The sequence below is a fragment of the Macaca mulatta genome, chromosome 13 (assembly GCF_049350105.2).
Source record: "Macaca mulatta isolate MMU2019108-1 chromosome 13, T2T-MMU8v2.0, whole genome shotgun sequence".
NCBI classification, from domain to species: Eukaryota; Metazoa; Chordata; class Mammalia; order Primates; family Cercopithecidae; genus Macaca; species Macaca mulatta.
The window spans coordinates 6332953-6346316 of record NC_133418.1 but is presented as its reverse complement, the minus strand read 5'-3'; the positions used below and the strand labels follow the sequence as shown (position 1 = coordinate 6346316).

Below are 13364 nucleotides of genomic sequence, written 5' to 3'. Positions count from 1 at the left end.
AGAAACTCAGCATATGATTGTCTCCCAATACCAAGCATCCCAAATCTAAGTGAAACGGTGGCAGTGACAATTGGCCATTAAAATGTTTAAGACAAGTAGCAACTCTGGCAAAACTCAGGTTCACTGGAGCAGGCAGGCAGGACTGGAAAAGGGGACCCAGCCACACAAGTGGCCAGTGTGGGAAGCCTGTTTCCTCCCATGTACGATGCTGCTCCCTTGTACAGAGGGAGTGGGAGCATGTGGACAGATCCTGCAGGAGGGCCAGTCTCCAGTTAGTGGCCCGTTCCGGGAAGCCTCTTGGTCCCTGTAGGTTCAAGGCCCTCCTCCCTGCCAGCAACGTGGGGACACCCCAGAGACAGCACTGGGGGAAGCTGCTGCAACTCTCCCCTCGGAGATATCTAACATCCTGGTCTGAGGGGATGCCTGCTGCCACCTCAGGCAGCACCAGCAGAGACCAGTAGGAGCCCCAGAAACAGCAGAAACACAAGCACCAAAATATTAACAATACCACAGAGCCTGTGAAAATTAAGTTGCCATCAGAACCACAGCCTACAAAAGTAGGTCAAGTCCCACATGTTAAATTTAAACAGGGTGACTACTTCCTAAAATAAAATACTTAAATGAGATGCAGAGTAACAAACATAATAGACAAAATGTCCAGGATATTATCAAAAATCACCCATCATATCAGTAACTAGAAAAACAATCTCTCCTTCAATCAGAAAAAACAAACGCATGATGCCAACACCAAGAAGAATCAGGAGCTGGAACTATCTGACAAGGATTTTAAAGAGGCTACCCATAAAAGTCCTTCAACAATTAATTATACATTCTCTGGAAACAAATGAACAAATAGAAAGAAAAGTGAGAAAACCTCTAGCTAGATAGAAAAAAGATAAAAAGAGAGAAGACAGATGAAAGCACTAATATCGAGAGTTCATTGCTAAAGATCTTGCAGCCATTAAAAAAGCTGACAAAGGGATACAAAAAACCACTTTGCCCTCATAAATTTGATAAATTAGAAACAATGGACCAATTACTCAGAAACCACAAACTGCCAAAACTTGACCAACCTGAAATGGACAATATCCTTAAAACCATGCAGAAATGGCATTCATCATGAAAAATCTGGAAAAGAAATCCCTAGGCCCAGATGGTTCCCCGATAACTCTATCAGACATTCAAAGAAGAATGACATCAATTTCTTCCAGGAATAGAAGAGGAGGGACAATTTGCCAACCCATTTGGTGAGGACAGTATTAGCTTGATACCAAAGCTGGATGAAGACAGTATTAAAAAAAGAAAAATAAATAAAACTATAGATCAATAGCTTTCATGAACGTTGATACCAAAATCCTCAACAAAATAGTAACGAATGGAATCCAGTGATGCATTAAAAGAATTATACACTGAGACTAAGTGGGAAATGTTCCAAGATACACAAGGCTGCTTCCACATTTGAAAATCAATTAATGTCATCCACCATGTCAATAGACTAAGGAAGAAAAAGCCTGTCTCAGTTGACACAGAAAAAGCGTTTGATAAAATCCAGCACCCATTCATGATAAAAACTCCCAGAAAGCTAGAAATGCGTGGAACTTCCTTCGCTGGATAGAGGTTTTCTTTAATCTTTTTCTAGAAGTTTTATGGTTTTCTGTTTTACATTTAAATCCATGGTCCGTGTGAGGTTACGGTCAAGTTTCTTTTCCTTCTTCGACTGTAGATATTGCTTCCGCATCTTTGTTGAAAAGGCTTTACTCCCTCCATTGAGTGAACTTTGCACCTTTGTCAAATCATTTGGGTATATTTGTGTGGGTTAAATCCAGGCCCTGTTCCACCTATCCCTCTGCTGACACCACGCTGTCTTCATTCATGTGGTTATGTAGTAAGCCTTAATATCCAGTATGGTGATTTTTCCAACTTCATTCTCTTTTTCAAAATTTTTTTAGCTATTGTAGAACCTGAAGTTTCTGTATATATTTTAGAATATGCTCGTATATGTTTATAAAAATATTTTTGGAATTCTATTCGGAATTTCATTAAACCTATAGATAAATGAGGTGAGAATTGTCATCTGTCAACACCAATTCATTCAACCTCTGAACACAGTATCTCAATTTATTTAGGTCTTCTTTAGTGTCTTGCAGAAGAATTTTATAATTTTCAGCATACAGATTCTGCACATACTTTGTTACATGGTCACCTAATGTATTTTATCTGGAGCAATTATGAATGGCTTTAATATAGTTTGCGGTATGTTCACTGTTAGTATATCAAAATGCAACTGGTTTCGTGTGTCCTGTAGCCAGAGACCTTGCTGAACTCAGCAGCTCTAGGACTTGTATTTTTGGTACATCCCTTGCTGTTTTCTACATAGACAATACGGTATCTGCAAATGGGGACAGTTTTATTTCTTCTTTCCGATCTTTCTTGCTTTATTTTTTCTTCTTGCCTTGCCGCAGTGGTTAAAACTTCCCGTGCTACGTTGAATAAGGGTGGTGACAGTTGGCATCCTTTTCCCCAATCTTAGGGGGAAATAATTCAGTCTTTCACCACTTGGTTTGATTTTAGCTGTAGGAAGGGTGTGCAAGGGAGGCGGGTGTGGTTATGAAAGGGCAGCATGAAGGATTCCTGTGGTGATGGGACTCTTTTGCATCTTGACTATAGTGGTGGAAACACAAACCTATACATGTGATCGAACCGTGCAGACCTAAACATAGACTGTCAGACACACACAACACACACACACACTCACACGGGTACAAGTAAAACTGGACAATTAGAATAAGACCTGTGGATATTGTATCAATATCAATATCCTGGTTTCAATATTGGACTATTATTTTGCAAGATGTTACCATCGGGGAAACAGGATGAAGGGTAGGTATATATAAGATCATGTGAATGTACAATTATTTTAGTAAAATTTTTAATTTAAAAAAATCCACAGGTTTAGTGCGTCTTAAAAATAGTACGTGGGTTTAGTTTTATTCTATCTTCTTGCCTTGAAGAGAAACCAGCAAAGAGTCAAGCCGTTTTGTTCACTGATACCTGCGTGGAGGACTTTCTTTTTCCGAATCTTTTGATCTGAAAGGCCCCATGGTCCCTTCAACACATTCAGGGATGAAGTTTGTGTTGAACCGACATCAGATTGAGGCTTTGCACATTTTTCTGGGGTTGAAACCATAGAACAGATTTCCTTTTGATGCCTGTTTTGATTTAGATAAAAAGTAGAGCAAAAAAAAGAGAAAGAAAAAAATTTCCATCAAGAAGGCAGAGTTAAGTCAACCCATTCATGTTGAACACTGCAAACTTAAAGAAGTGAGCCTTCCCCCATCCGGGTTAATATAAAAACAGTCATTTATCCCTGACCAGTGTCGAAGAGTGGACAGCGGCCCAGCCTTGGAGTCAGAAGATACAGCTAACATCACAGGTCTGGTCCTTCCTGGCTCTGTGACTTCAGTCAAGTAACTCAATCTTCTCTAAACTTCTTCACTCTCCTCATCTATCAGCTGCAGGAAACGTGACCTGTACACCTGTCTAGTGACGACATGGGGCCGATGGGAGGATTCGTAGGGGGGAAAGCCTGTTATAAACAAGTAAGCACTGCAGAAACCCACTCTCTAACCAAAGTGTCTACCAGCAGGCACTTACAAAAGCTAGAGAAAGGAACTCCTGCCTTGGACCTCCCATGCCAGCACCAGATCACAGGGAACCGTTCTGCAGAATGGAGGGATCCCAGAAACGCTTGAGTGTTTTCCCAGACATGACCTTCTCTGAAGCTCTGAAGACAGCAGCCATAAAAAGGAAAACTTCCGGAGCAATCTTCTGCTCCAACACTGTGACGTGTGCCCTCCCTCCTGCACCGCTGCCCCTTGACACCTCCGCGGAGCACCTGCCCCGGGTTCCACAGCCCTCTGTGGGTCTGTGCCCGCACTGTGCCCCCCCACGGCAGAAGGAACCAGGCTGACATTCATCTGTGCACCCCAGTTCTCTTACTGCATGGTTTGTGCTCAATAAACGGCTTCTTATTTACTTGATTCTTAGTTTATTTGTTCAAAAATTTGAAGTTTAGAAGCTGTCTCTGTGCTTTCACAAATACTTAAAAAAATAATGCCATAAAATCTCATTATAAGATGGCCATTATAACCTTTACCTCTTTTTACTGGTTCCACAGTCATGCCCTACCCTAAGCCCGTACAAATGCTTAATTTGCTTAACAGGAAGAGAGTGCGTTTTGTTGAACAATAAATTCTGATTAATAAATGTATTTTCTTTTTTTCCCCAATTTTCTATCATTCTTTGAACTAAAAAAGATACCCTGGCAGGGTAGGCTGTGATACTTGAATATCTGGAAAATATTAAATCATTTTAACAAAATTTGACCAGTTTCTGGAGTGTTCGGGGGTGGTTTTGATTTTGTTTAAAAACCACAAAATAGAAATATATTAGAATATAGGATGGGGGCAGACATGAGAAATCATCTATCCCAAACCCACCACCACGGCCACCATTTTAAAGATGAGGAAACAGAGGCCCACGCAATGGAGAGGTGTGGAGGGAAGTTTGGGCCTCGCCACAGTCACACAGAGGGAAGTCCAGGCCTCGGCCTCCGGATCCCTGAGTCAGAGCTCCTTCCCCACACAGCGCTCCTCTCTGCCCTGTTACTGCTTGGGTCTGGGGGCCCGTCCGCACTGCATGGATAACATAAAGGGGAATATGTGGCCTCCTCAAGCCCATGATTAAATTGTTATTAAATTATTAATTCTCTTTGCTTAAAAAAATCCTAACTTAATCACACTGTGTGATTCTTTTCACTAAAAGAAATTTCACAGAGCATTTCAGAAAGGACAAGGGCCCAGGGCGCAGGCCCTGCTCTCGAGAGGCCCCCGCGCAGGGAGACAGGCGGGCAGGCGCACCCACTTGCTGTCTCCATCCTTTTCCGCATTGTACCACCAGTCCATGATCACCGACTCGGAATAAAGGTCTCGCATCTTCTCCAGGTCACGGTGACCTTGTTCCATTTCCTTAACTAAAAGAGTCAGATCTTCATTCTGCCAAAATGAGAAGTGAATATGCTATAAGACTAGATAAAAAGAGCTCAAATTCCAAACACGTTTCTTTTTTTTTTCTTTTCTTTTGAGACAAGGAGCTCACTATGTTGTCCACGCTGGTCTTGAGCTCTTGGGCTCAAGTGATCCTCTCATCTTGGCCTCCCAAGTACCTGGGGCTACAGCACACGGCCAGCAAATGCCAAACATTTCTAACAGAAAGCCAACTGTATCAGGAAAAGAAGAATCGAAAGAATTTTATGTTGTTCTTATATTATCCCATTTTTAGCCAGCTTTATTGATGTGTAATTCACATACAATAAGCTGAACATCTGTAAAATGTACCATTTGAATAGTTTGACTTTCCCACCTGTGAAATCATTCTTACAGTAAAAATGATGAACGTATTCATCACCCTCCAAATTCCCTTGTGCCCCATTGTAAATCTGCCCACCCTCCTACAAGCCCTCTCCCTCCATTCTCCAGGAACTACTCATTGGCTTTCGGCCACTACACATTAGTTTCAGTTTTCTAGAATTTTATATAAATGGAATAATACAGAAATTACTCTTTTCTCCTGACTTTCTTCACTTATATAATGTGGGGAAAAGAAAGATCAGACTGTTACTGTGTCTATATAGAAAGAAGTAGACATAAGAGACTCCATTTTGTTCTGTATTTGAGATGCTGTTAATCTGTGACCCTATCCCCAACCTTGTCTTTGCAAGAGACTTGTGCTGTGGTGACTCAAGGTTTAATGGATTTTGGGCTGTGCAGGGTGTGCTTTGTTAAACAAGTGCCTAAAGGCAGCTTGCTGGTTAAAAGTCATCACCATTCTCTTAATCTCAAGTACCCAGGGACACGTACACTGCCAAAGGTCGCAGGGACCTCTGCCTAGGAAAGCTAGGTATTGTCCAAGGTTTCTCCCCATGTGATGGTCTGAAATATGGCCTCGTGGGAAGGGAAAGACCTGATCGTCCCCCAGCCTGACACCCGTGAAGGGTCTGTACTGAGGAGGACTAGTACAAGAGGAAAGAAGGCCTCTTGGCGGTTGTTGGCGGTTGAGATAGAGAAAAGCATCTGTCTCCTGCCCGTCCCTGGGCAATGGAACATCTCGGTATAAAACCGATTGTATGTTCTGTTTAGTGAGAAAGGAGAAAACCGCCTTAGGGCGAAAGGCGGAACTTGCTAGCGCAATGCTGCTCTTTATGCACTAAAAAGGTTTATGGAGATGTTTTCATATGCATATCAAGGCACAGCACTTTTTCTTAAACTTATGTCACAGAGATCTTTATTCATACGTCTTACTGCTGACTTTCTCCCTACAGTGATCCTATTATCCTGCCACTTCCTTTTCTTTAAGATGGTAAAGATAATGATCAATAAATACTGAGGGAACTCAGAGACCGGTGCCGGCGTGGGTCCTCCGTATGCTAAGCGCCGGTCCCCTGGGCCCACTTTTTCTTTCTCTATACTTTGTCTCTGTGTCTCATTTCTTTTCTCAAGTCTCTCGTTCCACCTAACGAGAAACGTCCACAGGTGTGGAGGGGCAGGCCACCCCTTCAATATAATTATTTTAAGATTCACCCATGTTGTAGCATGAATCAATAGTTCATTCATTTCTTATTGCTGAGCTGTATTCTATTGTATACCACTATTAAATACCACTATTTACTTATCCATTCACCTGTTGATGTTGTTTTCAGGTTTGGGCTATTATAAATCAAGTTATACACATTTGCATACAAGTCTTTGCATGGACATCGGTTTTCATTCTTCCTGAATAAATATCTAGGAGTAGAATGACTGGACCATGTGGTTTGTGATGTTAAGGTCCTTCACATCCCTTGTAAGCTATATTCCTAGGTATTTTATTCTCTTTATAGCAGTTGTGAATGGGAGTTCACTCATGATTTGGCTCTCTGCTTGTCTGTTATTGGAGTATAGGAATGCTTCTGATTTTCACACATTGATTTTGTTTCCTGAGACTTAGCTAAAGTTGCTTAGCAGCTGAAGGAGTTTTTGGGCTGAGATGATGGGGTTTTCTAAATATACAATCATGTCATCTGCAAACTGAGACAGTTTGACTTTCTCTCTTCCTATTTGAATACCCTTTATTTCTTTCTCTTGCCTGATTGCCCTGGCCAGAACTTCCAACAGTAGGCTGAATAGGAGTGGTGAGAGAGGGCATCCTTGTCTTGTGCGGGTTTTCAAAGGGAATGCTTCTAGTTTTTGCCCATTCAGTATGATATTGGCTACGGGTTTGTCATAAATGGCTCTTATTATTTTAAGATATGTTCCACCAATACCTAGTTTATGGTGAAAGGACACAAAGATAGATGTGTACCCGCCCCCCCCCCCCCCCCCGCTACACCCTTTGTTCTGCTCTCTAATCTTTGCACATACCAGAGATTTCATAAGTTCTGTGAGTACCTGTTTTTCTGCACGTACCAGAGATTTTGTAAGTTCTGAGGCAAGGTCACAAGACGTGTTTAAGTAAGATAAACTCTTGCTGCCATAAACCTGCTCTCCCGCCTCAAAGGTTGAACCGAAATATCAGAAATGGCGGGAACCAATCATAGTTAGCCAAATCGCCTTGTTCAAACACTAGCCAATCATATATCTGATTTGTATAATAACTCTATGCCCACTTTTCTTAGACTTTATAACACTGCTCGGAGCTCAGTGGGGGAGCTCTCCTGCCCGTCTCGTTTCGCGAGCGAGTGAGAGTTCCAGGTTCGAACCTGTAATAAAGATCCTTGCTGCTTAGCTTTGACTCTGGACTCTGGTGGTCTTCTTCGGGGAATAAACGGTCTGGGCATAACAATGGAGTGTTTTTAACCTGAAGGGCTGTTGAATTTTACGATGTTGACCCTCTTTTCATGTGCTTCTTTGCCATCTGTAGATTCTCTTCGGTGAAATGTCTGTGCATACGTTTTGCCTATTTTCTGATTACATGGTTTGTTTTCCACTGTTGAGTTTTAAGAGTTCTTCATATATTCTAGATACTAAGGCCTTTGTCTGATATGTCATTTGCAGATACTTTCTCTAAGTCTGCAGCTCATCTTTTTATGCTCTTAACAGGGTCTCCCAAAGAGTGAAAGCTTTTAATTTTGATGACATTCAATATATTAATGCTTCCTTTTATGGATCATGCTTTTGGAATCAAGACTAAAAATTCTTTGGTAGCCCAACATCCCCCCAATTGTTCCCACATTTCTTTCTAGAAGTTTTATAGTTTTATGTTTTTAGATGTAAGTCCATGATCCATTTTGAGCTAAGATGTCCATGAGGTATGAGGTTTAGGTTAGGGTTTATTATTTTGCCTTTGGATATTCAATTGCTCCAACCATTTATTCAAATGGCTATCTTTCCTCCACTGGATTGCTTCTGCATCTTTGTCAAAAATCAGTTGAGCATGTTGTGTGGGTGTGTTTCTATAAATGTTCCATTGGTCTACATGTCTGTTTCTACACTAAAGCCATACATCTTGATGAATGCAGCTACATAGTAAGTATTAATACTACGTATAATGATTCTTCCCACTTTATTTTTCTTTTTCAAGATGGTTTAAACTTTATTAGAGCCTGTGACTTGTCACATAAATTTTAGATAGGCTTAACTATGTCTGTAAAAAACGTTTCTGGGGTTTTTATCGAAATTTTAATAAACCTATAGATCAAGCTGGGGAGAACTGATGTCTCTAATATGTTGAGTCGTTCAATCCATGAACAGAACATGTCTTTCCATTTATTTAGATCTTCTTTGATATCTTCAGCATTTTGTAATTCTCAACATAAAACTTCTGTACATACTTTTTAGGTGCATAAACATTTCATCTTCTTTGAAACTCAATTATAATTGGTATTGGGTATTTAATTTTCACTTCCACATGCTCACTGTTACTTTATCAAAATGTGATTGAATTGTGTGTGTATTAATTTTGTGACTTTGCTGAAATCTCGTAAAAGTTCTAGTTTTATTTTTTTTGTAGGTCTCCTGGGGTTTTCTATGTAGATAATATGTTACCTACAAATGAAAAGTTTTATTTCTTCCTTCCCAATCTGTATGCCCTTTATTTCTTTTCTTGCTTTGTTGCCATGGTTAGAACTTCCAGTAGTATGTTGAATCAGAGTGATGAGAATAGATGTCTTTGACTCTCTTCTAATCTTAAGGGGAAATCATACAGCCTTTCACTACTAAGTATGACTTTAGCTGTAGGTGTTGCACTGATGTTCTTATTAAGTTGAGGAAGTTCTCCTCTATTTCTATTTTGCTGAGAGTTTTTTATTATGAATGGTGTGGAATTTGGTCAAGGCTTTTTCTGCATCAATTGATATAACCATACAATTTTTCTTCTTTAGACTGTTGATATGCTGGATAATACTAATAGATTTTCTAATGTTGAAACAATCAGTTACAAATTTCTTGAAACAAATGAACAAATATTTCCAATATATAAAAACAAATAGCCGGGTGGGGTGGCTCATGCATGTAATGCCAGCACCTTGGGAGGCCAAGGCAGGTGGATCACATGAGGTCAGGAATTCGAGATAAGCCTGGCCAACATGGGGAAACCCTGTCTCTATTAAAAATAAAAATTAGCTGGGCATGGTGGCCAGTGCCTATGTAATCCCAGCTACTCGGGAGGCTGAGGCAGAAGAATTGCTTGAACCACAGAGGTGGAGATTGCAGTGAGCCAAGATTGTGCCACTGCACTCTAGCCTGGGTAAAAAAAAAAAAAAAAAAAAAAAAAAAAGAACAAATATTCTTGTATATATGGAGTAAATCCCCCTTGATTGTAGTGTATAAGTTTTAATACATTGCTGGAATCATTTTACTAATATTTTGTTAAGGATTTTTGCATGATATATTTCAAAAAATCCTTTTAGTTGAACCTACCTTTTTAGAATTAAAGTGAGTTTTTTGAAAGCAGCACATACTTTGGTTGTGTTCTTCTTTTTTTTAATTCACTCTGCTGTATCTGTCTTTTGATTGCTATAATTAGACCATTAATTTAAAAAGTATTATTGACATGTCAGCACTCACTTCCAGTATTTTATAGTTTGTTTTCTCTGGTCTCATTCCTCCGCTCTCTTTCCTTGCATTCCTTCGGGTTATTTAAACTTTTTTTTTTCTTACAATTCCATTTTGATTTATTTACAGAGTTTTTGAATGTAGCCCTTTGTATGGCTTTTGTAATGAATCCTGTCAGTATGACAGCATATATATGTGACTTATAACAGTCCCAGCATCAACATTTTACTCCTTCAATGAAAATAAGTAAACATCACTTCCATTTAGGTCCCTTTACCTTCTCCAGCTTCAAATATTATTGTCTTCAGTGTTACGTGATGTTACAACTTTTGTTTTTACATTTTTGGCATGTTTTTGCAATGGCTGGTACCGGTTGTTCCTTTCCATGTTTAGTGCTTCCTTCAGGATCTCTTGTAAGGCAGGCCTAGTGGTGACAAAATCTCTAAGCATTTGCTTATCTGTAAAGGATTTTATTTCTCCTTCACTTATGAAACTTAGTTTGGCTGGATATGAAATTCTGGGTTTAAAATTCTTTTCTTTAAGAATGTTGAATATTGGCCCCCACTCTCTTCTGGCTTGTAGAGTTTCTGCTGAGAGATCTGCTGTGAGTCTGATGGGCTTCCCTTTGTGGGTAACCCGACCTTTCTCTCTGGCTGCCCTTAAGATTTTTTCCTTCATTTCAACTTTGGTGAATCTGGCAATTATGTGTCTTGGAGTTGCTCTTCTTGAGGAGTATCTTTGTGGCGTTCTCTGTATTTCCTGGATTTGAATGTTGGCCTGCCCTACTAGGTTGGGGAAGTTCTCCTGGATGATATCCTGAAGAGTGTTTTCCAACTTGGTTCCATTTTCCCCCTCACTTTCAGGCACCCCAATCAGACGTAGATTTGGTCTTTTTACATAATCCCATACTTCTTGCAGGCTTTGTTCGTTTCTTTTTCTTCTTTTTTCTTTTGGTTTCTCTTCTCGCTTCATTTCATTCATTTGATCCTCAATCGCTGATACTCTTTCTTCCAGTTGATCGAGTCGGTTACTGAAGCTTGTGCATTTGTCACGTATTTCTCGTGTCATGGTTTTCATCTCTTTCATTTCGTTTAGGACCTTCTCTGCATTAATTACTCTAGCCATCAATTCTTCCACTTTTTTTTCAAGATTTTTAGTTTCTTTGCGCTGGGTACGTAATTCCTCCTTTAGCTCTGAGAAATTTGATGGACTGAAGCCTTCTTCTCTCATCTCGTCAAAGTCATTCTCCGTCCAGCTTTGATCCGTTGCTGGCGATGAGCTGCGCTCCTTTGCCGGGGGAGATGCGCTCTTATTTTTTGAATTTCCAGCTTTTCTGCCCTGCTTTTTCCCCATCTTTGTGGTTTTATCTGCCTCTGGTCTTTGATGATGGTGATGTACTGATGGGGTTTTGGTGTAGGTGTCCTTCCTGTTTGATAGTTTTCCTTCTAACAGTCAGGACCCTCAGCTGTAGGTCTGTTGGAGATTGCTTGAGGTCCACTCCAGACCCTGTTTGCCTGGGTATCAGCAGCAGAGGCTCAGTTGAATATGCAGAAATCACCGGTCTTCTGTGTCGCTCGCGCTGGGAGTTGGAGACTGGAGCTGTTCCTATTCGGCCATCTTGCTCCGCCCCCTCAACTTTTGTTTCAATCATTAAAAATACGATTTGTAAATCTCATGAAGAAAAGGATAGATTATATCTCCCAATATTTCTGCTCTTTCTTCTTTTCTTTCTGATGCTCCAATTATTTCTTTTATAATTTCCTTTTGCTTGAAAAACCTCCTGTAAACAATCAATAAAAATAAGTTTCCTAACAATAAGTTCTTTTAGTTTTTATTTATCTAAGAATAATTTTATCTCCCCTTCATCCTTGAAAGATAGTTTTGTGAAATATAAAGTTTGGGGTTGCTAATACCTGTAATCGCAGCACTTGGGGAGGCTGAGGCAGGAGGACTGCTTGAGGCCAGGAGTTCAAGACCAGCCTGGGCAACATAGTGTGACCCTGTCTCTACAAATGAAAAAATTAGCCATGCATGGTGGCACACACCTGTAGTCCTAACTACTTGGAAGCCTGAGGCAGGAGAATCACAGGAGCATAACAGTTTAAGGCTTCAGTGAGCCAACACTGTGTCACTGCACTCCAGCCTGGGTGATGCAGTAAAACTCTGTCTCTAAAAATAAAATAAAATAAAATAAAATAATAAAATTCATGGTTAATGGTTCTTTTCTTTCATACTTGAAAAATATTGTGCCATTTTTCCCCTGGCTTCTTTGGTCTTGGACAGAAAGTCTGCTGTCAAATCTGCAATTGAATTGGTGTCATTTTAATTATTTTTTTGTCTTTAATTTTCAAATGTCTAACTATGACACATCTTGGCCTGGATTTCTTTGGGCTTATCCTGTTTGGAGTTTACTCAGATTCTTGAATCTGTATATTTGTATATTTCACCAACTTTGGGAAGTTTTCGGCTATTATTTTGTCATTTTTTTTCAGTCCCATTTTCCTTCTTGTTTCTTTTGTGGACTCTGATGATACTAATGCTGGATATTCTGTCATTGTCTCACAGGTCCCTGTGGCTCTATTTTTTTTGTCTATTTTCTCTCTGTTGTTTAGAGTGACTGAATTTTGTTGTTCTGACTTCAAGTTCACTGACATTATCCTGTCATCTCTACTTCACTATTGAACCTATCTACTGAGGTTTTAAAATTTTCTGTTCTTGTATTTTTCAGTTCTCAAAGTTCCACTTGGATTTTTTTTTATAATTCCTACTTATATTCTGAGATTGTCTATTTGTTCATTTGTTTCAAGAGGATTTGTAGTGACTGTTGAAGCATTTTTATGACAGCTTCTTTAAAATCCTAGCAGATCATTCCAACATATTCCAACATCATCTCAGTGTTGGCATCATTCGTCATTTCTCATTCAAATTGGGGCTTTCTTGGCTCTTTGTGTGATGGGCACTTTTTTTTACTGGATCCTGGGCATTTTCTATTGTGTGAGAAGATTCTGGGTCCTATTTAAAATCTTTTATTTTACTTGGTAGTTGCCCTGCTTAAATTGAGCATGTGGAATTTGTCCTACTTTTGTGGGTCTCTGCTCCAATGGCAGTTTGATGTTCAGAAGCTTTTGGTATTATCTTGGTCTTCTTTGCTAATCTGGTGGCATTCTGGACCCCACTGGTCCCTGCTGGTACTGCCTGAAGAGACAGGAGGGGTTTTCCTCCGTCAGGTTCCAGGTGTCTCTTGGTGCCTCCAGGTGTTCCTGTATCACTGGGTAG

At 40.0% G+C, this 13364-nt stretch overlaps 1 protein-coding gene across 10 annotated transcripts in view; it reads right to left on the bottom strand.

Annotated features, from left to right (window-relative positions):
- The window catches only part of VWA3B (von Willebrand factor A domain containing 3B), a 270056-nt gene that overhangs the window by 110826 nt on the left and 145866 nt on the right, over nt 1-13364 (bottom strand). For all 10 annotated transcript variants that reach the window (XR_013402590.1, XR_013402591.1, XR_013402592.1 and 7 more), the window contains 2 exons: nt 4924-5054; nt 3052-3209 (listed from right to left, as the gene is read on the bottom strand). Coding sequence is in view for 7 of the 10 variants with exons in the window: in XM_015112923.3 (XP_014968409.3) it covers nt 3052-3209; nt 4924-5054 (289 nt within the window). In the remaining 3 variants the exon portion in view is untranslated. The remainder of the gene's footprint in view (nt 1-3051; nt 3210-4923; nt 5055-13364) is intronic.